Source organism: Sphaeramia orbicularis, chromosome 12 (assembly GCF_902148855.1).
Source record: "Sphaeramia orbicularis chromosome 12, fSphaOr1.1, whole genome shotgun sequence".
Lineage (NCBI taxonomy): Eukaryota > Metazoa > Chordata > Actinopteri > Kurtiformes > Apogonidae > Sphaeramia > Sphaeramia orbicularis.
Genome location: NC_043968.1, coordinates 18,002,789 through 18,024,859, shown reverse-complemented (window position 1 = coordinate 18,024,859; position 22,071 = coordinate 18,002,789). Strand labels below are relative to the sequence as shown.

The 22,071-nt window shown below is 39.3% G+C and overlaps 1 protein-coding gene across 3 annotated transcripts in view; it reads right to left on the bottom strand.

The window, feature by feature from the left end:
• Nucleotides 1-478: 478 nt before the first annotated feature.
• ttc28 (tetratricopeptide repeat domain 28) overlaps nt 479-22,071 on the bottom strand; it is a 139,992-nt gene continuing 118,399 nt past the window's right edge. Inside the window, exons 15-35 of one of the 3 annotated variants that reach the window (XM_030149640.1) lie at nt 21,675-21,867; nt 21,458-21,538; nt 21,114-21,366; nt 18,513-18,622; nt 15,936-16,065; nt 15,490-15,717; nt 14,133-14,289; nt 12,848-12,988; nt 12,625-12,769; nt 12,350-12,529; nt 11,601-12,163; nt 10,968-11,215; nt 9,698-9,822; nt 8,821-8,898; nt 7,597-7,756; nt 6,169-6,245; nt 4,837-4,860; nt 4,127-4,256; nt 3,873-3,980; nt 3,163-3,787; nt 479-2,287 (exon numbers count right to left, since the gene is read on the bottom strand). In XM_030149640.1, the coding sequence (XP_030005500.1) occupies nt 1,138-2,287; nt 3,163-3,787; nt 3,873-3,980; nt 4,127-4,256; nt 4,837-4,860; nt 6,169-6,245; nt 7,597-7,756; nt 8,821-8,898; nt 9,698-9,822; nt 10,968-11,215; nt 11,601-12,163; nt 12,350-12,529; nt 12,625-12,769; nt 12,848-12,988; nt 14,133-14,289; nt 15,490-15,717; nt 15,936-16,065; nt 18,513-18,622; nt 21,114-21,366; nt 21,458-21,538; nt 21,675-21,867 (4,906 nt within the window). In that variant the 3' untranslated portion in view covers nt 479-1,137. The remainder of the gene's footprint in view (nt 2,288-3,162; nt 3,788-3,872; nt 3,981-4,126; nt 4,257-4,836; nt 4,861-6,168; nt 6,246-7,596; nt 7,757-8,820; nt 8,899-9,697; nt 9,823-10,967; nt 11,216-11,600; nt 12,164-12,349; nt 12,530-12,624; nt 12,770-12,847; nt 12,989-14,132; nt 14,290-15,489; nt 15,718-15,935; nt 16,066-18,512; nt 18,623-21,113; nt 21,367-21,457; nt 21,539-21,674; nt 21,868-22,071) is intronic. The other 2 variants (XM_030149642.1, XM_030149641.1) reach the window with 2 other exon arrangements.

Below are 22,071 nucleotides of genomic sequence, written 5' to 3'. Positions count from 1 at the left end.
CGCACATGCATTAACCCTCACGCCTTAACCCTGTTGTTTCGGGATACAAATTATTTGCAGTAAAATGGTCACTGTCTGATAGAATAGAATAGAATAGAATAGAATAGAATAGAATAGAATAGAAGTACAACACAGTACTATGTCTTTTGAGTTTGAACAAAGTCTGTATCATGAGTTGCACCAAAATAATATTGAAAAACATATAAATAATCAAAATATAAAAAAAATACAAAAGTATTAAGTTAAATAAAGAACACACACACACTCACACACATTATATATATATATATATATATATATATATATATATATATATATATATATATATATATATATATATATATATATAAACTGATTTGTGTTCAAGGCAAGAAAAGCAAGGTAGCATTTGTATTAACTTTTTGAGAATTTAGATACAGCTCTTAATAGTTTGGCATGGCTGCAAAGTTGGATAGCATAATTTTACTGAAACATCAGCATAAAAGCAAGAGGTTCAACCATATTAAAGAAGAAATATCTGAAGATTTTTTTCATTGGGCTTTCTTGGTTTAATTGTTTTTATAAAATGTGTAACAATGACTGGAAAACACAGTATACTTTACAAAATAAATGACAACAATAAGCCTTGATAATGACATTTAACAATAATTATTACTCAATAAATCAAAATCCATTTAAGGTCAGCTTACACAAATATAGCGAGCGTTTTAGTTTGACATAAAAATGATCTCCTCCTCTCTGTACTGGTAACAGGCATTCAGTCTGCAAGTCAAAATTTATTTTCAGTGTACATGGAGCCATTGAGACACATGCTCTCTTGTCAGTCAGGGAAACACAATTAAAGCTAGAAATAAACATTATTCTTACTGTACAGCAGAGTTATTTTGTCCTTCCAGCTCTCTCCGTAAGAAGGCACAATCATCACATTCAAAACATGAATGTTTTGTCCCTTCACTAAAAAGTAATGACATAAAATCTCTCAGTGTCACACTTTACTTTTTTCCTTTTCTTCAGCAGGTATTGCTAGAATCTGGTTGTATTTTGTTAACAAACAGACAACTTTTCTCATACACCAAAAACAAAACATAAATTTGGCCAACTGACTCTGCGAACAGCATGGCAAATACTAAACCAAACTTAACATTTAGAAGATGGAAAGAAATGTCCTGGTGAAACAAACTTGTAACCATTCCCAGAAGGAAGTTTGAGGCCTCCTTTATTGTTTGTAGGAAGATTAGAGGATGGGGGTGGAGGTGGTTTAGCCTCTAGTTTTTGGTGACCATTAGGTCTGCCATCAGAGTTGTGATCCTCTGGTCTCTCTCCATGTTTGTGGATAGACTCATGTCTAGGTGAGAGATTGAGCAAACCCAAAACGTCCTTCTGAACTGTACTCATTTTCTTATTCCCCCCTTGGAGCAAACTGGCCGGGCAGCGCACCTCGTGTTTCTGGGCTGCGCTGGCCCAAAAGGTTTTCAAGTTGTGGATTGCCTGGACTTTATTATCCTGTTTGGACTGATTCAGTTCGGGAGTGTTTGCAGGGCTGGAAGAGGCAGAAACAGAGCCTGTGGACGAGTAAGAAAGAGCTGGAGAAGGGGCACTTCCAGCAGGAGAGGGGTTTCTGCAGACGGGAGAGATGGAGAGGTTACTGGAGGAGCGGGAAGGTGAGATGTGGGGCGTATATGCTGAGGTAGGGTATTTTAGTTTGACTTGAGCCTGTGCATGCACATCTGGGGAAACTGTCTTCTCTTTTCCAGAGAGAGTTTGGGAAGGAGATGAATGAGCTGGACTGCCTGAACTGATTTTCTGCAGTGATGAGGAGCGGGATGGAGGTCTGGGTCGAGTAGGAGGAGGTGTTGAAACAGAAGTGGAGAGGGGCGAGAGATGACTAGAGAGGGAAAGAGGAGAGGAGCAGGCCTTTAAACTAGCTCTGCTTGGGGGTCTGCTAAATGCACTGGTCTCAGAGGGCTGAAACCCTCGTGGTCCTCCAGTGGGACTCAGAGTTGGGGTGGTGGGCGTAGAGAGAGATGGCTGTCTGCTACCTGAATCTTCTTTTCCCTCAGACCCCCTCAGTGTCTTCCCTCTGGTGTTTGCTTTCTGCAGATTCTCCACAGCTTGCATGTGGCTTTGGGTCTCCTCCAGAATCTTCTGGGCCAGTTCCTGGGGATCAAGGTGTCCTGCAGGGCCTGTCCTCTCCTCCTGGGACTTCACTGTGCTGTCTGTCTCAGTACTAGACTGGTCTGACTCAGAGCTGCTCACCTTCCCTTTCCCAGTTCTCTGAGGAGATGGACTGGAAAATATAAATACAAGCAAAAGTCTTATTAAAATGTGTAAAATAATAATGAAAAAAAGAATGATATTATACTGACTGTGTTCATGTAACAACTATGTATGTATTTCTTTGCAATGATTTCTAACATTTCTGCAGTTGCTAGGTTGCTACTTGGAAAGACACTTGAGAGGGTTGTTGAGAGTATTAATAAATCCATACATATTTGTCAAGAAAACAACACTAAACCAGAGCACAAACAGATACCATTGGTAAATGTTCAATAGTCAGTAAGCTGACCTTCAACATGACTCACTTGACAGTGTTTTAATAGCAAACGTTGTTGCTGGAAGTACGTGAAAACTAGTAAGCAAGCGAACACATTCGTTGAAATTTATCCAACTGTAATGTAAAAAGCTCTAAATGCTATTTGAGGCCTTAAACATAGAATAATGTAGATTAGTGCAATGTTCTTTCAACTTCATGTAATACACAGAACACACAGGGGAATATTTAATCTCTACAAAGTTGAAATTCTTGCCACTAGAACTGAAATATGATAAAGATGAAATGAGATGTCCTTCACTCGTTCAGGAACAATTAAAAAGTGACACAAAAGTGAGAAAACTGCTCCTTAGGGATAAGAATTATGTCAAATCCAAGAAAAAAAAAATACTTAAAGTGCCTCAGATTCTTCCAGACTGCCAGCCAACATGATAAACTGATGGATTGTAGACAGTTATTTTTTCTGATCTGAATCTCAATACTTTTACTCAGTGGATACCACTAGAAGCTGGCTATAAAATACATATACTGTACTTGAGTAAACTGACCCCTTTGATATGTTTTATTGAGGACCATAATCATTCATCCTGAATAAAGAGTGTTGAACTTACATGGGCTTGGGGCTTGAGGGAACTTTCAAAGGCAGTGTTGGAGCTTTAATTGGAGATGTAGGTGTGCTAATGCTTCCCTTTGAGGAAACTGTAATAGGATACCCATGACCCCCAGTAGATCCTCTCCCAGCAGCGCCTCTGGCATGTCGGTGTCCCGCAGGTAGAGGAAGCGTGTCACATTCCCTTCCCCCTCGTCCTAATGGCTCACTGCTTATAATGGAGTAACCCTCATACTCCTCTTCGTCTCTGTCTCCTGCCAATCCCCCTCCGTGACTGGTCAGTCGGCCTCTTGACAGGCCACCCGCATGGCGATGTGAGCTGTAAAGGCCAGCTCCTCCACGAGGTTGGTCCTGTTGGTTTGATCGCTGGCTGATGATGTCACTTCCTGCAGGTTCTGGTCTGGACAGAAAACTGAGTGACGACGCGAGGGAACTGAGGCTGTAGACAGAGATCGCATCGCACGACAGGTTGTCGGGGCAAACGGGTGGTAAGAAAGAGGGCTGTGGTGGGTAACAACCAAAGGAGAGGGGTAGGGAGTGTGGCTGTGATGTTGACTGGGACGATGACAGAGACTCTAAGGAAGAGGAACTGTCCATGCTCAGCCGCTTGGGAAGCTCTGTAGAGTCTAGGAGAAGATAGGGAATTACTTTAAACAGAAAAAGATTTAGCTGGAATAAAGATGAATGTTATCATCAATGCACTGCTCTCACCAAAGAGCGCAAGGAGAGACTGTAGGGCAAAATGCATGGTGCGCCTGCTGGCCTGCTTTCCCGTTTTCAACACAACTTCCTCCTGACCAACTTCACAAAGATCAAACCCTGAGAGAGACATGTAATAACCTTTTTTAATCCCAAGCATCAACTAACGATCAAATGATTCTAATTTTGATCTGTTGTGATTCTGCATTTATTGGTGTATTTTTGTAAATGAAAGTCAGATGTGGTTTAATCTATTCGCCACTTACCAAGTGCAGCCAGGAACTCATGGCAGCCTGGAAGCCTCCAGAGCTGGACACTTATCGACACTTGAATAGGAGCCAGTGAGAAGTCCTGCTCTTTGTCACCTGACTGTAATTGCACCAGCACCTGGTGTAGCTTTAGAAAAGAAGGGAGAGATCATGATAAGAGAGAAAAGACAGAGCAATGTTTTATGTTTTATGAGAACTACTACCAAAAATTGTGGTACAGCCACAATAAGCTGCTCATGTATGTTGACTTGGTGCTTTTTACACCTCAGCCAACTTCGGGCCGAAGGGGTATTATACATGTTTTGTCGCCTGTCTGTTCATCCATCCGTCCGTCTATTCAATGACATAATCGCATTATCTGAAGAATGCATTGAGATATCTGCACCAAATTTATACTGCATCTCGGCATGGAGCAAAAGCCTATTGCAAATAGGTGACCTTGACCTACTTTTTCAAGATTAAATGGCGACATGTCCTTTCAACGACGTAATCGCATCATCTGAAGAATGCATTGAGATTTCCACACCAAATTTACACAAAGACAATCTAATGTAAATTATAGGGTAGTAACTTTCAACAGAATCTTACACTATATTTGGCCGAGGGGGATTAAAATTGCACAGCACGTTATGTTTTCTATGCGTGTTCCTGCATTTACCAATGATAAACTCTCTAATATGTCAGCATTATCATTATGAAACACTTACCATTCCTACCATGCTCTTAACCGCCTGTGTGAAGTGGGTATGTGAGGAAGAGATAAAGGAGCTTTAGTTGTTTATTCCTATAAAAATTGTGGGTTTGAGTCACGGCACACCATGCATGATTGATGAATATTCATGTTTAAGATGTACCTGATGGGAGTTGGTATGAAGGATATATGCAATATGGACAAACTTGGGAGTCTTGCAACATGTGTGTACAACTCATGAAATAGTAATGAAATCCATATTTGTGTGTTTTTACAGGAATACTGATACTTCTGACAAAATATTGACTGTATGAAAACCACTGGGTTGGGGATGAAGACAAGATTTTATTGATGTTTCCTGTTGATTTAGGCTACCTTCCGATAGCAGGTCTTAATGCACAATTGGGATTTTTTGGTGAAATCCGATTTTTTTTGTGCTCGTTCATATTACACATTAAATGTGACTTTTACCAGTTTTGAGTATGAACTGAATGCATCCCTGAAGTGACCCGCATACGCAAAAGAGGTCCTGGCATAATACGTGACCACACAGGCATGCACTGTGTTTACAGAAGTAAGTATGTTTTTCCCACCGCCCCTCTGCCTGGGACACAAAATTGTGACATTTGTTGCATTTCAATGATGTAAAGGTCGGATAAATGCAACCTGGCCATTCAAACTGAAGTCGTATTGTAAAATAGCAGATATGTATCAGATTTAGGACCACATATGAAAGTGGCCTGGGTCAGATTTGAAAAAATTGGATTTGTGCTGTTTAAACTGTCTTTAACAGATTGGATACAGGTCACATATGGGCAAAAAGATCGGATTTGGGCCACATTTGCCTGCAGTCTGAACATAGCCTTAGAAAAAAAATGGAAAAAACATCCAATATCTACTATTCTACTGAGTTTGAAAATGAGAAGGAAGAGAGAGCAGGTTAATGACATGCAGCCCATGGCCTTAGGTCAGAATTGAACCCAGTCTGCTGTGATAAAGCCTCGGCCTGTGTGTGGGATGTACTTTACCTGATGAACACCTTCCATTGTCTATGTTTTCAATAAGAGATACTGACTAATAAAGTTTGAGCTGTTTAAACAGTCTAAGGACTAAACCATATAATCATGTATAAATACATAAATAATATTTTTTTTCTTTAACCACCCCATGTCCTTTCTAATTTTCATACAGTCCCTGTCCTCTCTCTGGCTAATCATGGGAAAAATAAAAGTTGAGACCAAAAACACAACAAAAGAAAAACTATTAACAATAACATACATGCATTAATGACAGTAATGACATATTTCCAACTGTTAACATATGTGCATAGTTTACGTCATGGCAGTACCTTATGGATGAGCTGCTCTCCTGCTTCACATGCTGTGACCAGTTTACACAGAGCCTGCAGAGCAGCAGGAGTAAGACCTGAGGGTGCATAGAAAGACAATAGTTTTTAATTCATACTTTTCTTACCCTTTCATTACTTCTACAATTTTGACATCTACATTTATACCCAATTTCCAATCTACGGTGTACATAAACAGAACTCCCCTACTCCCTGCAAACAGAATATCTGTTAAGGGAACTTCGCTTGGCAAAAGTCTTACATTTGCAACACCCTCTAACATAGACATTCTGACCAAAGATGACTTTTGTCTTCATTTGTCTCAAGTCAAAACACTTTTTGTAGTATCACCAAAGCAAATATTACTTTTGCAATGCATTACCCCGGTAATGTAAACACCTTAGATATGTATTGCTCCTACCGTCGAATTTTTACACCACTGATATGAAACACTGAATATATATTTAGACAAAAACTGGTATACTACAAAATTATTATTGAAATTAAGCTATTTCAATAACTCAGTTACTAATGTGTTAACAGCTGTTTTCTTAGAAAAATTTGACTTACTGATTACTGCTGGTTTTAGATAATTAAACTACATAAATAGTAACATCATTTATAATAGCCTTAGTTGTTCTTTCAAACATTTTTGCTTCTCCTCCAGCAGTGACTAATGGGTAATATTGCTTGTGTACCCAATGCAAACTGAACAACCTTTGTTCAGTTCTCCCCTACATCCTTCCCAGTTCCCTTTGAAGTGTTTGGTGTTTGGAATCTCACTTAACATGAATGCATAGGTTACTTCACTGAAAACAACAAGGTCAGACATCACGTAACATTTTACTATATCCTGGTGATTAACCAAAATTTGAATAATCGAATAATAAGAGACCAAAACTAAAGCTTAATAAATAAGAAATACATTTAAAGACAGGAACAAGACAAAACTCCTACATTCCCTTTTCTTTCAAGGTAATATGGGACAAATCATAAGTTTAATGCTGTGAAACAATGACAATAGTTTCTGTGTAGTAATCATAAGGGCTGCAGAGTGATATCACATTAATTTCAGTGTAATATTACCAGGAAAAATCAACTCTTATTACCAGCTTATAACTAGTTATTACCTTGGAAATAACATGGAATTTCTTTTTAATGGCCTCTTTATTACAAACTATCACCATGTTGTTGCTGAGCTGTTATGTTAAATACTACCAAAAAACTCAGAAATTGAGTTGGATACAAGTAGTCTGTTGAGGTCAAAGCACATAAAATATCTTCTTGGAGTAACGAGATGAAATGTGAGAACCAAGTGTTAACAATCTGGACATTTTGAGCTCCTGGTTTGACTACAGAGGTTGTTGTTTAATGTGTGTGACATGACAGGAATAATTTTAATCAGACTTCATATCAGACAAGCTGTGGTACCGAGCAGGGACTGCAGAGTGGTGCTGCACTGTTGAAGCCGATCCCCAGGGTCTGAAGTAGGGAAGAAAACCGCTGCAGGGAGACCAGCACCACTGCCAGAGAAGTCCAACCGGAAACCCACTGCAGATAGGAGGGCTTGCCACCCAGGCACCCCGCCAACCTAATTGAGAGAAAAGACGACAGATGAATATGGGAGGACAAAACACAAGGCTCTTCTCATTTCTCAATTTTGTGCCTTCTCGTCTCCTCACTCCACCTGCTCATCACTTGGAAATCAATCTCAGCACGTCGCCTTTGGGGATGTCTCAATTTCTAAAGTGCATCTTGATAGGAGAGGATTGAGGGGGATTCTCAGAGGATCAATAAAAGATACACAGGTGTATCTTTTGTGGAAGTATTTTTGGCATCCATGAGGCATGACACACAGCTGGGTTGTACAACTCGTGGCAGGAATTGGACTCAACAAATGAAAGCAGTACATATTCATAAATCTGAACGAGTCCAATTGGATTCAGTTCTTATTTTGAGTGAGATACACAACTGCATGTCTATGGTTTGAATATATTTTAATGATAAACATCATATTTTGTATAAACTTGTTCATATACACAGTGAATTTATGACCAATTTGGCTCATCAGCATCCACATAAATGAACTGGTAATGTAATAAAATAACACATGCATTAATTATCAGGTAATCCATGTGGTAACTGAGGTTTTGCAGTGCTATACACTACTATAAACTCTACTAGTTTGGAGTTATTATTGCAAGTATTATTGTTTTGACTGAGGTTTGAATAACTGTAAATAAGTGTACAACATGCATGAAAGGGTTAAGATGATGGAATATGCTATCAAATATGTTTTGAATTATAAACATAAACTGTATTATGTTACTTCATTCTTATCACATTACGGCATATTAAAAATTGAATTAAAGGTAAATCTGTACTTTTTCAATAATACTGTTGCGCTGCCATCTGACAGAGATCATGAAATACAGTTGTGTTGTGAAATAAAATTCGGCCACATGCCATGTTTAACTGGTGTTCATTAAAAATTACATAAGGACATGTCAGTTTGTTAAATGCCAGCACTTTAACCCCCTTCCTTGGCTCGTTCACCCGGTAAGAGGACAGAGACGCGAGGAGAGAGTTGAGGGGCCACTTATTTGGAGGTTGGAGTATAAGAAGAGAGACTAATGCACCCACACCCATACATACCTTATTCTCGACACTTTGCTGTGATGTGTACATGGGATTACTCTGACCGCTCTGAATGCGTTGTAAAGATTTTTCAACCTGTGGAATAGAGAGAAAGAAACTCTGTTACCTTCAGGTGGATTCATCATCCATGGGGCTTTCTGATTTGGGATAATGTACCCTGAACAAATCTTTTTCACTCCAGACAGTTTGGCTTGTTACAGCAGTAAAAGTACAGGTGTTACTGATTAAATTAACCATGGCTCTGTTCCATTTATGTGCCTCTGAAAGCTACTCCAGAAAGCCATCAAAACCAAGGCCCCAAAACTCATGCAACTACATGGAATTCAGCCACTGTTCATTACATCAATTCTTCCCTTTTGGTTTATATGTCAAAGAGACACAGTGTGGGCTGTAAAAAAAAAAAAAGAAAAGAAAAAGAAAAGAAAAAAAGGGATTTATGATACTTTTGTGGATTTGGGTATTTTTGAGATTCATGGACTGATTTCTGGGATAGGCTGGACCACATGGTGACATGGTCTTACAGGGCTTTTATTGATGGTGGTCAGCATATGCAGAAACAAATTTGTATTGATCCAAAGGCTAAGCACATTCCCTCTTCTCTTTCAGCACATAGTGTATTTTATGAGGTAAAGACAAACCATGCATCAAACTAACAGAAAAGACCGAAAATTCATGGTTGGTGAAAAACTGAGTGACATAAAATCTTGCTAAAATAGAAGCCTATCAGGTTTTCCGATGTTCTTAAGATCTAACTGTATGAACAAGTTGCTGACAGAGAATTGGCACTAAATTATGGTTGATGTATTTCTTGGGTTCAGTTCTGATAGATCCTAACTCATACACACTGATAGGAGTTGGTGTGATCATGTCTTACCAAATGCAGGAGTACTCTGAGGGCGTCCCTGGCCCTCTCTGGGTACTGGAGGATCTCTGTCAGGGCTTGACCAACCAGTGACATGGGGCTGTTCAGCTTCACATCACTGCCAATCAGCATGTAACCTGAAAGAAAAACACACTAAGGTCTATAAAATATGGTCTATAAAACAACATGAAAGTTTAATCATATAACATACATTCTGTTCTCTTTTTATTGTGTTGGCAATACCAGTAGGATATCATTTACTGTCATTGTTACACTTATCTCTTAAACATTTGCCGCATATAAGCCAAACACCCTCTCTTTTTTCTCTAAATGTTGGTGTCTCAGTTAACAAAATAAAGGAAACTTCAGAACCTTCTCTCTGGAACATATTATCTTTAAATCAGGACTGAAACTCCACCTTTCTGTACTGCAGCCTGACACAGAACCTCAAACTTATATTGATGTTTTACTGTGGTTGTTTCATTTTAATTTTCATTATTTGATTTGCCTGATGAGGGTTTTGGTCTGTGCAATTTAACAGAGTATTTACATTTGCAAGTGTGAAAATCCTGCGTAGTGATTCTGCATTTAAAGTTAAACTGACCGCACTGTTTGACGCTAAGTTAATTCTATTACATCTGCATCCAAGGAACTTAAAATTGAAATTCCAGCAATGCAAATTCATAGACTTTGCAATATTACAGGCCAAGAGGATGTTAGCTCTATGTTGGAAAAAGTATAAAGTAATAAAATAGGTGGTTTGTTTAATGCTATGGCACAATGTATGGGCCTGGAGAAACTAACATATATTCTTAAATATAAAGTAGAAGTATATGAAGGTATCTGAAAATGCTTTCTACAATTTATTTTTAAAAAAAGCAGATATTAGACAAATCTTTCAGGAGGGGTAGGACAAAATACTGGAGGCCTGATTGTATTATGATATAATAATTTCTGCTCTGTGGTGTTTGAATGTGAATGACATCTGAAAGTGTTTTTTATGCAATGTACAATAAAATATAACAAAATTTAAGCTCATATCATTTATTTGTCCTTTAATTTCCTTTAACAGTGAGGGTAAGAGAGTGGATGTTCTGTTCTGTTCATATGATGGGGTGGGAGTGGGGGGGCAGATTATGTATTTTCTTTCAAAACAACACTGTACAAGTAAATACTGAATTTATTATGTATACCAAAGTTCAATAAAGATATTGTAATAAAGAAAAAAAAAACCTGACTGTACTTCTCCCTCTGCTGTTTATGTGAGGTGTTGTCTGCTCACCAGCCCAGTTAGAGGGATGTGAGAAGTGCTTGCTGCTCTGTAGTGTCTTCATGGCCTCTGTCAGTGCTGCGCTGGCTTTGGTCCCGTTGAGAAGCGCTGTGTAAAAGGTGTGAGTAAACAGTTTGGAGGCAGCAATTGGTACAGGCCACAAAGAGACGCACACACACTGGACCCCTGCAGCCAGGAAGGCTCGAGTCAGACCCACCACTCCGTCAGCCGTCACCCTGCTGCTGGACTCGGGATACAACCTGGGAGTAGGCGACAGGAGGTCAGGGGTCAGGTGAACGTCTAATACCATGTGTAACAGTACCTTATATTACTTCAATATGATGTTCAATGTTTAGTGTTTCTTCTGCTCTACTTATATTGTATTATATTGTACAGAAACTTTGTTTAAGGTTCGCATTAGACTTGAAATAGAAAGCCATGGTAATGTATTGGACTTCTTTTAAAGGGGAACTTCTTCTATCTTCTATGTTCAACAGGTGGTAAAAACACAACCCTTTTCAAATATGACTCTACCATAACCTTGTAGTGGAATGGAGTTGACCCAGTGGAGGATAATTTATCTTATACTTGTTGTTTATTATTATGACATATCTTATTTCATGAACCTGGGCTACAGGGTTTTACCTTAAAACGACTAACTTGACCGTCAAGCACAGGTCCAGTATATCAGCAGCAGTGAGGAGGAAGTCCTGAAGCGATGGACTGTCGCACACACTCTCTGCTTCACACATGCTTTCCCCATCTTCGCTCATTTCATCGGCACCCCTCAGTCTCTCTGGGCTGCTGTGACTCTTCTTAACCCTTCCATCCTGATCGGCTGTCTCACCCAATGTCGACGCCCCACACAGCGACCTCTCCTTGGCCCTCCCACCTGCCCTCTCTCCTCGGACATGCTCCTGACTGGGGGCCAGGACTAGCGCAGCGAGCTTCCAGGATACGTGAGTCGCAAAGTGGACACACTCTGCCTGACTTAAAGCTGCTAGTACACGCTCTTTTGTGGCACTGCCGCCAGTCAAGGGGTGACATCCCAGCTGATCTCCTAGCCAGAGAGCCTCGTCTTGGGCTGAGGGTAATGGACCCCACAGCCAGCGGTCCATCACACTTGGGGGAAGACGAGGAGCTCCGATGACTGCTGCCACTGACCCTCCATCGGAACAAAGTACTGGACCACCACGGCGAGGATGAGCCTGTGAGTCATCAAAGAATATATTTTTATGCCCAACAGTGTTTAAATGTGTGTGTGTGTGTGTATGTATATATATATATATATATATATATATATATATATATATATATATATATATATATATATATATATATATATATATATATATATTATTATTATTATTTTTTTTTAACATATTTTTACACACCTTAACCGTGGCTCCTAGGCTGGCTAAAGAAGGTACTGAAATCAGACTGAACCGTTCATAAAGGTATTCATTAGAGGAGCTGCCTTTGAGCAAAGCAAATGGGATCAGGTACAATTCTCCCTCCAGCACCAATACAAGCTGTCTGTGTCTGCCCACAGGTCCACTACTGTGCATCAGACCCTAGGAATAAAAAACACACAATAACAAGGACAAAAAGATGAAAAAACATACAAATGGAAATGGAAACAGGAGACTAGCATACATATGATACACACCCCTTCCATTGGTGCTATGAGTAGGTCATACAGGGCTCGCAGGGGAGGTTTTCCAATGTTAGCCGGTCGGTAATGAGGTGATGACAGACTATCTTTCACTGGAGACACTGTGGCGCTGTACAAACTGGTCATACTCTGACAGCTTCTGTTAGAGGAATACACACATGTATCAGATACGCACACAACATGCTTTTGAAATCAATGGAATGGTATGAATTCTGACCTGTTAAAGACGTTATTTCTGGACACCATGCGCAGGTAGCCAGTGGGGTCAGTGGCTGATGTGAGTTTGTTGTTCAGCTCCTCAAACTGTTGCTCCAGCAGATCTCCTGCTTCACTCTCCGTCTCACTGCTCGAGCCAACTCTGCCAAAGCAGGAACGCAAACACTAGTTACTTTTCTTAAAATAACTTTAAAGTAGGTTTAGGTATCATGTATAGAATATTACCAAGGATGTTTAAAGTCAGAAATGCACAATGCAAACTACATCACTTACATTTTTGAGGGTAAACCAGTACGGATTTGTTGATTTTTATAAAAGTAAATGAAACATAACATAAAGAATCAGAGCTTTTGGAGACAAAAACAGGAACAGTTAAGTAAAGAAGATACTGCTTCCAGAATAAGTCATTTTGAACATTTATGTTTTCTGGCAGCCCAGTGCTGACATAGACTGATTTTGTGGAATAATCAGAGATTTTTTTTTTTTTTTTTTATAAACAGAAAAAATAGTCAGCAATTAATTACAGGCTTTATGTACTGAACTGATGATACGCAGAGTTGAATGTGCCATTAGCAAACACCATTACTTTTTATGGAATCTTCTGGCTGCATTTTTGACATGCTCGGAGTGATTTGAACTGTATTAATATAGCACTTACGCTGCCTGGATACATGCTAGTGGGTAGTAACCCTCTTCTGGTGGGTTGAAGAGCAATTTAATACTGCCAATGTGCAAATACTTCCAGTGCTGTGCATGAACAGGGTTCGTAATCATCACACATAAACTGACATGCTTTAATGGACAGAGGCTCCAGGCTTTCCACAGCTTTAATACACACCCACACACAGACACAAACACACAAGAGAGAGAATGAATCGCTGCTGGCTACAGTAACACTACTGCAGCGGTTTTCACAGAAAGTTGAGATGCAGTTTGTGTGGGGGAACATTTGCTGACACGACACATGGTAGTGATTTACAAAGCAGTCCAGCGGTGCCAACCAAGGCCTTAAGTTGTGTGCAGGATAATTGAGGATAAAGAAATATGGCAGGAGTGAGCAGGAGAAAAGGAAGACAGATAACGTCAGACATGCCGCTGCTCTGTCTTACTTTGCTCTCTTTCTCCCTTTTGTTTAATGAATGAAGACGTGAGCAAGATACTGCACCAAAGCCGTGATGGAGCAGAACCAACACATTAATAAAGAGGAAGGACACAAGACATTCAAGAGTTTCCTCTGTCACAGTCATCCAACAAATTTGATTGTATCCATAAGGAAAAATCACTACCTGCTGTAATGGCTGTCCACTCCCAGAGCCTCTCTAGCGTTGGAGACGTACTGCTCCAAAGACAGTGGACCTCCACTGGTTCCTCCACCCTGTGGGCTCCCACCACCATCCTGGAACTCAGCCTCTCCGAGATACACCTCGTTGAACTTCACAATACCTGTTACAACATTTTAAATAGGAGGAAAATGAAAAGCTGCAGATGTGACCATCTTTGGGCAACAGACTCGGGATGGTCATGGACACTTCGACTTCTGGACAGAGGTTAGGCCCAGATTCATTAATATATCACCAACAAACCCTGTATAAAATACCCCAAAATCATGATGCAGGGAGCATTTAGTTGTTAAAGGGTGATTGTTACAATCCCTAATACAAAAGCACTGGACAGGACAAACTAATAATGTGGCTAAAATGTTTCCCTGGAGACAAAAAAGCTGGCTATTTTAGTATATTTAAACATATGCAAAAGCAACAGGGATTAGTTACAGTTAGCAACACAAAGAAAACCACTTAACTCCAAACTCAACAGCATCTTTTAGCTCAAAGGTTTTATAGCTTGAAGCTTCTAGTTCTTCATCAACGTTGTTTACAACAGGAAAAGGCTGAAATTTCAGCTAAAAACATCTGAAAAACCAAATGTGCAATAGCACCTGAAGATAAATAGATATGACTGAAGTTTAGTAGTTCTAGTGCTGTTTAGCAATATTTAGCAGCAAACTAAGGATACTCTTTAATCTTTGTGAGGCCTTTGCGGAGAACAAAATGCAGTTAAATAAATAAATAAATAAGCTAGACAATGGTGGTTCTCTAAAATTATGTTAAAGTTGTTCTATCATCACAGTGTGGTTCAAAAAACTATTGTTTGCTAAAACATTTGCAATATAAATTTCATAAAGCTAGAGTAAAAAAGCTAAAAAGCAAAAAAAAACTCTTAATGTCCACTTCAAGATGAAGAGGTTATTATATGTTTTATTAAAAGTTTGATTCACTTGAATAAATAATGTTCTTCGAGCTTTTCAGAATCCACCTTTTAGATTACGAGATGTGTATATACACTGGTACAAGTGGATAAAAGAAGAAATACAGTCAGATTATTACAGCAGTAATGTCAGTAATGCTGCAAAGTGTAGTAAGTTAATGAATTAGCCAGTAGTCACTTTGAGAATTTTCAATATAAATAATGTTTTAAGTCCTTAGAGAAAACTATCTACTGATGTGAAGAGAAAAATAGCCAAGATAGGTTTTGGCCTTAAGGTGTCACAAGCAGAAAGGCCACACGTCATGAAATATAAAGAATCATTACATTATAGTTTTTGTGACCTCATTTAAAGGTTTAATTATAGATGAGCGTGTGTACCTGTCCCAGGGGAGATCAGCCAGCTGTATAGAAAACCTCCAGCCAGAGAATAGTAGAGGACCATGGCCCTCTGACTGTTGACCGTCTCCAGGATGTTCTCAACAGTAACTGGGATATAAGGGTCAGCGCCTGATGCTTGTTGAGTTCCCTTCTGGCGTTCCACCAGGAGATCAGCAAAGGCACGGGTGCGTCCTCGTTCTGCTATGGCCAGTGCCTCATCATGACGGCCTGAGAGTGGAGCAGGGATATTTTAAGAACACCAGGTTGCTGAAGCAGAGGTTTTGGGAGGACTGGAGGTTTTAATTAGCAACATCAGTAAAGAAATACACTCAGACATACTGCAAGGTGATAATTTGTGCATTGCAGACAGGCATAGAGTGTGTGAAAGTGAGAGAGGAAAGGTGAGAACAACTTGTAAACAAAGTAAGAGGAAACTGTTAATTCACCTAGGCTGACGAGAACTCTCTGGAGAGCCTGGTACGAGCTGGTTTGCAGATCAAACAGAGAGAGCTTGTAATCCGTACTGTGCTGCGTCTCATGGCGGATTGTTTCGAATAACACAGATGCTCTGTATAACTGAAATTCAAGCAGACAAGCAAATGTCACACTGATGCTCCAAGACAAGTGGAGGAGCTTTCATAAGAATTAACAGATGGGTTGTGATTTAGGTTTTACAAAGGCAACATCATACAGAGGTCTTCATACCCTGTTGGAAATGAATTCGTCATGTTTGTTATTTGACACGTCTCCCTTTTTATTTATCCAGAATTTTCCTTTAATTCTTGCCAATGTCTATTTACTTTGAAGCTGAGGGAGCAAATGCCAAATTTCAAATGGTAATACTGTTATCTCTAACATGAAAGAAAGTGCTGTTTCAATGCTAACCACTAGATGACACTATAATTGCACAAAATGATAGGAAGAATTGAGAGAACTGCTATTTAGTGAGTGTAAATATGGTTTTCTTCTGATAACCTCAGCCATTGGAAACAATATCCAAAAAAAGAAGCAGCATTTACAACTAATCTGCATTCATACTGCTTGTAACCTTATAATAGGATCTGGATTGCATCAGCGACACACAATGGAAAAGAAATCTCATTATATTGTTACTAACTTGATTAAAAAGTAAAATTTTAGCTATAATTTTTCAGTATGAACTTCTCATAAACACACTAATAAATATGCAAAAGTATTACCAAAAATCAGCATTACAAACAAATGAATCATTTAGTCTGCGTGTTCATATTAAGTCTTTTACACTCAGATCAGACAACACAATATCAAACCAACAACCCCTCAGAGAGTCCTTGCATTTTCTCACCCAGTTTAGCAACTCCTGTGATGTGTTTTGTGTTAATGACGCACAAGGGCTCAGAAAGAATAATCTTTCACACACACAGCTGTCATCTGCTGCTCACACTAACCCTGTTTGTACAAAGTGGGAAGGAGACAGACATATCCCATATAGCACCAGGTGATATAGAATGTGACATGTTTGTAAACCTGTGCTGGTGCTATCAGGTGGAACTGACTTAATAAATACTCAGCAACAGAAACAAGTTATGACTGATATAACGGATATGGTAAGTCACAGCTACATGTCATGACTCTATGGACACACAGACTGAAATCATCAGACAAAAAAGTCATGTGGTCTAATCCCAGATTTATTGTCGACCTATTGTCAAATGATTACATAACTTACAGTAATCTCTTAAGATTTTATTGATTTAGTTTATTTTTATCTGTTCTTTGTTTGACTGTTCTGCTGTCTGTATCTTTATGCAAAATCCACACATTTTTTTATGAAAGTGTGTGTAAATGTACATGTTTTTTTTCTTTCTTCTTAAATACTAGGGAGCTGTTGTGTGACTCCCAAATAAATTTTTCTCTACATTTCACAGTGATTTATCACCATTCATTATAATATTATCCTCTGCATTTTGGATTTTTCAGTGAAAATCAGGTGTTTTCCTATATTTAATTTACTGATCATGTAGATGTTCATGAAAGCTCCGAGAAATGTTTAAAATCAAAACAGAAAAAAATAAAGAATAAGTGACTTTTTCAGCAAAATATGTCATTAACTGAACAAAAAATATTCTCTACAACCACTGTCATTTATTAAACAACGTGGATTTTACTGGTGAATCCATGTTGCAGAAAATGGCAGTGCCTTCACACTCACTATGGAGTCTCTGAACATCAAAATAAGATACATCTGATGCAGCTGAAAAGCTGAGAAACTGTATTTTACCTGAATTATTTACATGTATTGATAGGATTAGTAGTACAAAAGTTATTAAATATTTTAGACCAGTAGATGCTTTTAGTCACCGTTGGATGTTTAGGTCTTTGAGGGTTAAATAAAAAATGCGAATTAAATGCAAACCGAGTTTCTGACTCAAGACGTCATCTTTGGTCAACAGTAAATTACACTAACCAGTGGCACAAAAAGGAGGAACACAAGGGTCGTAATTTGTGGCTTACTTGTGGTTTAATAATATTGTAAAATGAGAAGGAGAGTGAACTGTTGGTCTTGGCTAAGGTCTGTGCTCTCTAGTGCCCCTCTAGTTGAATTTATTTGACAGCGACAACACATGTAGTCATTACTGTTAAACAAAATTAAGTGCTGGAGTGCAATGTATACGGGATTTCCAGACATCGCTAATTTGTAGACCTTGTCACCCATTAGGCTTTTAAAAAAACAACACTAATACAACAATAAATAAAAGTATAACAGGCATATAGACAATAAACAAATATACACTTTTAAAAAAAAACAACAGGTCAGCTATAGAACTAAACTAAACTCCAAAACTAAACTTTAGAAAAAGGAAAAAAGGACAGATAAGGAGACTAATAATATAAAAAAAATATAGAAACATGTACACATGACCAGGTTATAAATTATGTTTGAAACAACCTTGACTACTGCTGGGTTTCAAAAATATCTAAATGCTGTAACACCTAAACACCCCTGCTCAGTACCTGTCTGCTCAGTGAATGGTCATACACACCTGGTGCTGTGCCTCTTCCAGGTTTCCACTGGCCCAAAGAGACAAACCCAGGCGATGGCGTATCTTTGCTTCATCTTCCTTTCGACCTAACTGCTCTGCCAGACGCAGACCTGAGGACAAGAAGGAGAGACGAGTGAACAGAGAAGATCAGACGTGAAATACAAAGTCTTTCTGCCTGCTGGTTCCTAGAGGCTGCTCTGAAAATCAGCTCTTTGAAACTTACGGGACTTTGACGCCTAGAACAACTGTTGCAGCCCAGGGCTCTCGAATTTGCCATTCCTTTGCTCTCATTGTTCTCTAAGTCTTTTTTTTCTTCCCTTTTTGTGCCTCCTTATTCTGCAGATTCACATTCAAGATGTCGTATTCTCTCTACTCAGATATGTTTCATCTCCTTTGCTGAGTGGGAGCAGTCATAGCTTGTTGTATTTAGTTCTCATTAGGGTCTGAGATTTGAGCAGAATCTCATCAAACATCAAGTTTTTGATTCACGCTTCTACCTTTTCCTCTCTGTCTGGATTTGCAATGTTCTGCATCTGTGTTTCTTTCTTTCTTTCGATGGGGAGGTTAATTGGAGGCACTCTCACAAATGTTTTTCCAGCTCTGTCCTTACCTCAACTCAGAGTCAGATTTCTCGTTGCTTGTTGGAGTTAATGATCAATTAAAATCCAGAAGATCTGTGAGTTAAGTGACAGACCGTGACCATGTCTTACAGGCCCGATGAAGCCTGAAGAAGTTCACAAATGAACTCAACCATTCAATTTAAATATCCATTACAATTATGTTGTATTTTAAATTGTCTTGGCTTCTCCTTGTGTGTTTAAGTGTGCCTTTTCACACATTACTGAAGAGGCTTGAATAAGATTACTACCAACAAAGATGCAGTTCTAAAACTGAAGTGAGATGAAAGTCATGTGAGTTTCAAAGAGAAATCTACTTAGAGAAGAAGTTAAATAACACAGGATTATTGACAACAAACTACCTAAAGGAAACCCCACTCCAGGGTAAACAGCAGAGCGCTGATCTTCTATTAGCTTCTGTCAGACTCATGAATACCTTTCATGCCTCTGCCGAGTTTCAGACGTCCAACTGGCTGTGTTCTCAGGCCTAAACAACTCTGACTTTAAATAAGATAACCCCATGCAGATCAAAGTCTGTGCTAAGAGCCAGCACCTCCCTACATGCAGCTGGTGCACGACTGCAGGGGAAGGTAAGGCTGTGACTAACTTTTTCACACACTTTTCATCAACAGTCCAGCGTTTTGTTGATCGCAGTCAAAAACAACCTGCTTTTGAACGTGGTATCACTGAGGAGATGTTGAGATCAGAGAACATACAATACTCTGCAAAAGTCCTACACCAACATTATGTTGGTTGGTTTTGTAAAGTTATAACAACCACACATATGCGTTTCTCAGTCTCTGTATTAAGATACAATCTGGATATATGTGAAGTATGTACAGCAAGAAAAACAAAAGTTTCAGGGGAAAAAAACAGCTTAGTGTGACTTCCCTTTGCACTTACCATGTCTCTCACCCTTTTTTTCACTCAGTACAATTTATTGCATTCATTTTCTGATGTTTTATTCCAGGTTTCATTCAACACAGGTTTCTATCTGTCTGTGCTGCCTAATGTCATGGGGTCAGGGGTCACATTAAATAGTCACTTTAACCTTTAGAACCCATTTAGTTCATTTTTTGTACGTCTTTTAAGGCCGTGCACATATTTCTAATATTTTCTTATAGTATCTGAGAAAACAAGAATAAAAAATAAATATGTATGCTCATTTCAACCCTGCAAAAACAACAAAGCTAAAGGTGGCCAAAGACTTTTGCAGATAACTACATGTACTGCACTACTGCCCAGGTGGGCCTGCGGTACATACAGTGACGCCGCTGCATCTTCCATTAAGTGCTATAAATCATTGCCCACCTAGACCGACCGTTTCAACAATCTATTTTCCGCTGACCTCTTTACATCCATAGCCGTCTATTGAGGTGACCAGAATGAGAACACTGTATGACACTGTTGTTCTGTGTGTGTATATGTGTATGTTGTACTGTTTGCACATTCCTCTCTCCAATGGTACAAATGGAAATTGAATTAAATTAAAGAAGTGAGAGAGATTGAAATAAGACAGAAATAAACCTGTTCAGGTTTGGAATAGTTTGGAATAGTCACCATAAGTTACAGATAAAATCATAAGGACATATGAGTGTAACAGTAACACAGAGTGCTGAAGAGAACTGTGGCATTGAGACACAAACTGAGAAGTCAGGCTCCATTTAGCTTTATCCAGAGAGGAACTTTCCAAAACAACTTTTTGCTCAAATATTCAACCTTTAGGAGAACTATTTCTTGATAATAAAAGATAATCTTAGTGTAAAGATGTCCTTGGGAACAAAAATCAGTGCAGGTTTAAGAGAAGTTGGAAAACAAGGCAAGTTTTTCTATTTTTATATAGGGTCTGCAAAACACAAATACAGTCTGAATATAACATACAGTTCAATATCATAGGGATATTATGAGTGCAATCAATCATAATCCATCTCATTTACATACAACACACATTTCTTCTCTATTTGCCATGTATGCTTCTCCTTACCTTCCTGCAGGTACATCACAGCCTGTGCATAGTTTTGCAGGGCGTGGTGTATCCTTCCCAGACACCCATAGGCCAGGGTTTTAGCTGTCAGGTCGTTGGTCTGTGCAGCTACACTCAGGTTCTGCTCCTGAAACACCACAGCCCTCTCATAGTTTCCCAAAGCTTCGTAGGTCAGCCCCAGGTTTCCATAGGCTCGGCCCTGGCTCCTCACACATCCATTCTGCTCTGCTATATTCAGAGCCCTTTGGTGCCACTACAGAAGGACAGTAGGATTACTTAACTGATGGATGGGGATGTAATAAATTGGCATACTTTTTTTTTTTTTTTAACAAATCTACACATACCTGCAATGCTGTCTCGTTGTCTGCCATCAGCTGATAAACGCCTCCAAGTGCATCACTTGCCTCAGCTTCCAGGGATTTATCCTGAAAGTTTAAGCAGGTTTAATGGCATTTCTCTGTGCATAATATGCTTTACATAAAGAAGATAATTTCTCAAATTCAGAAACCTGGAAAAGAGGAAGTCAGCTGAAACAAGAACCTCTTGCAGGTACATGCTTACCCCTGCTGTGCGGGCAATGTTAAGATGATGCTCCAGGCAAGAGAGGGCCTGCTCATAGTTTCCCAGCTGGCTGTGTAAGGTGCCCAGCTCCCCATAAGCTTGAGCCTTACCCCCTCCTTCTCCACCCAGCTCATGGGCTACCACCAAACGCTTCTCAAAGCACACCAGTGCCTGCTGGAGACTGCCCATTGACCTGAGGAGGGAGAGGAACAGCAAGAAAAGGAAGGATGAGGAGGGAAAATACAAGACTATGTCATCAATTTCTTCTCCTTTTTTTGCACACACTGGAAGCTATTTGAAATACCACCCGGTACCTGTAGCTTTTATTTAAATAAGTAGTTCAGAATATTCCAAAATCAAAGCCCCGTTTCTTTCCAGAGAGAAGCATATGGGCAAT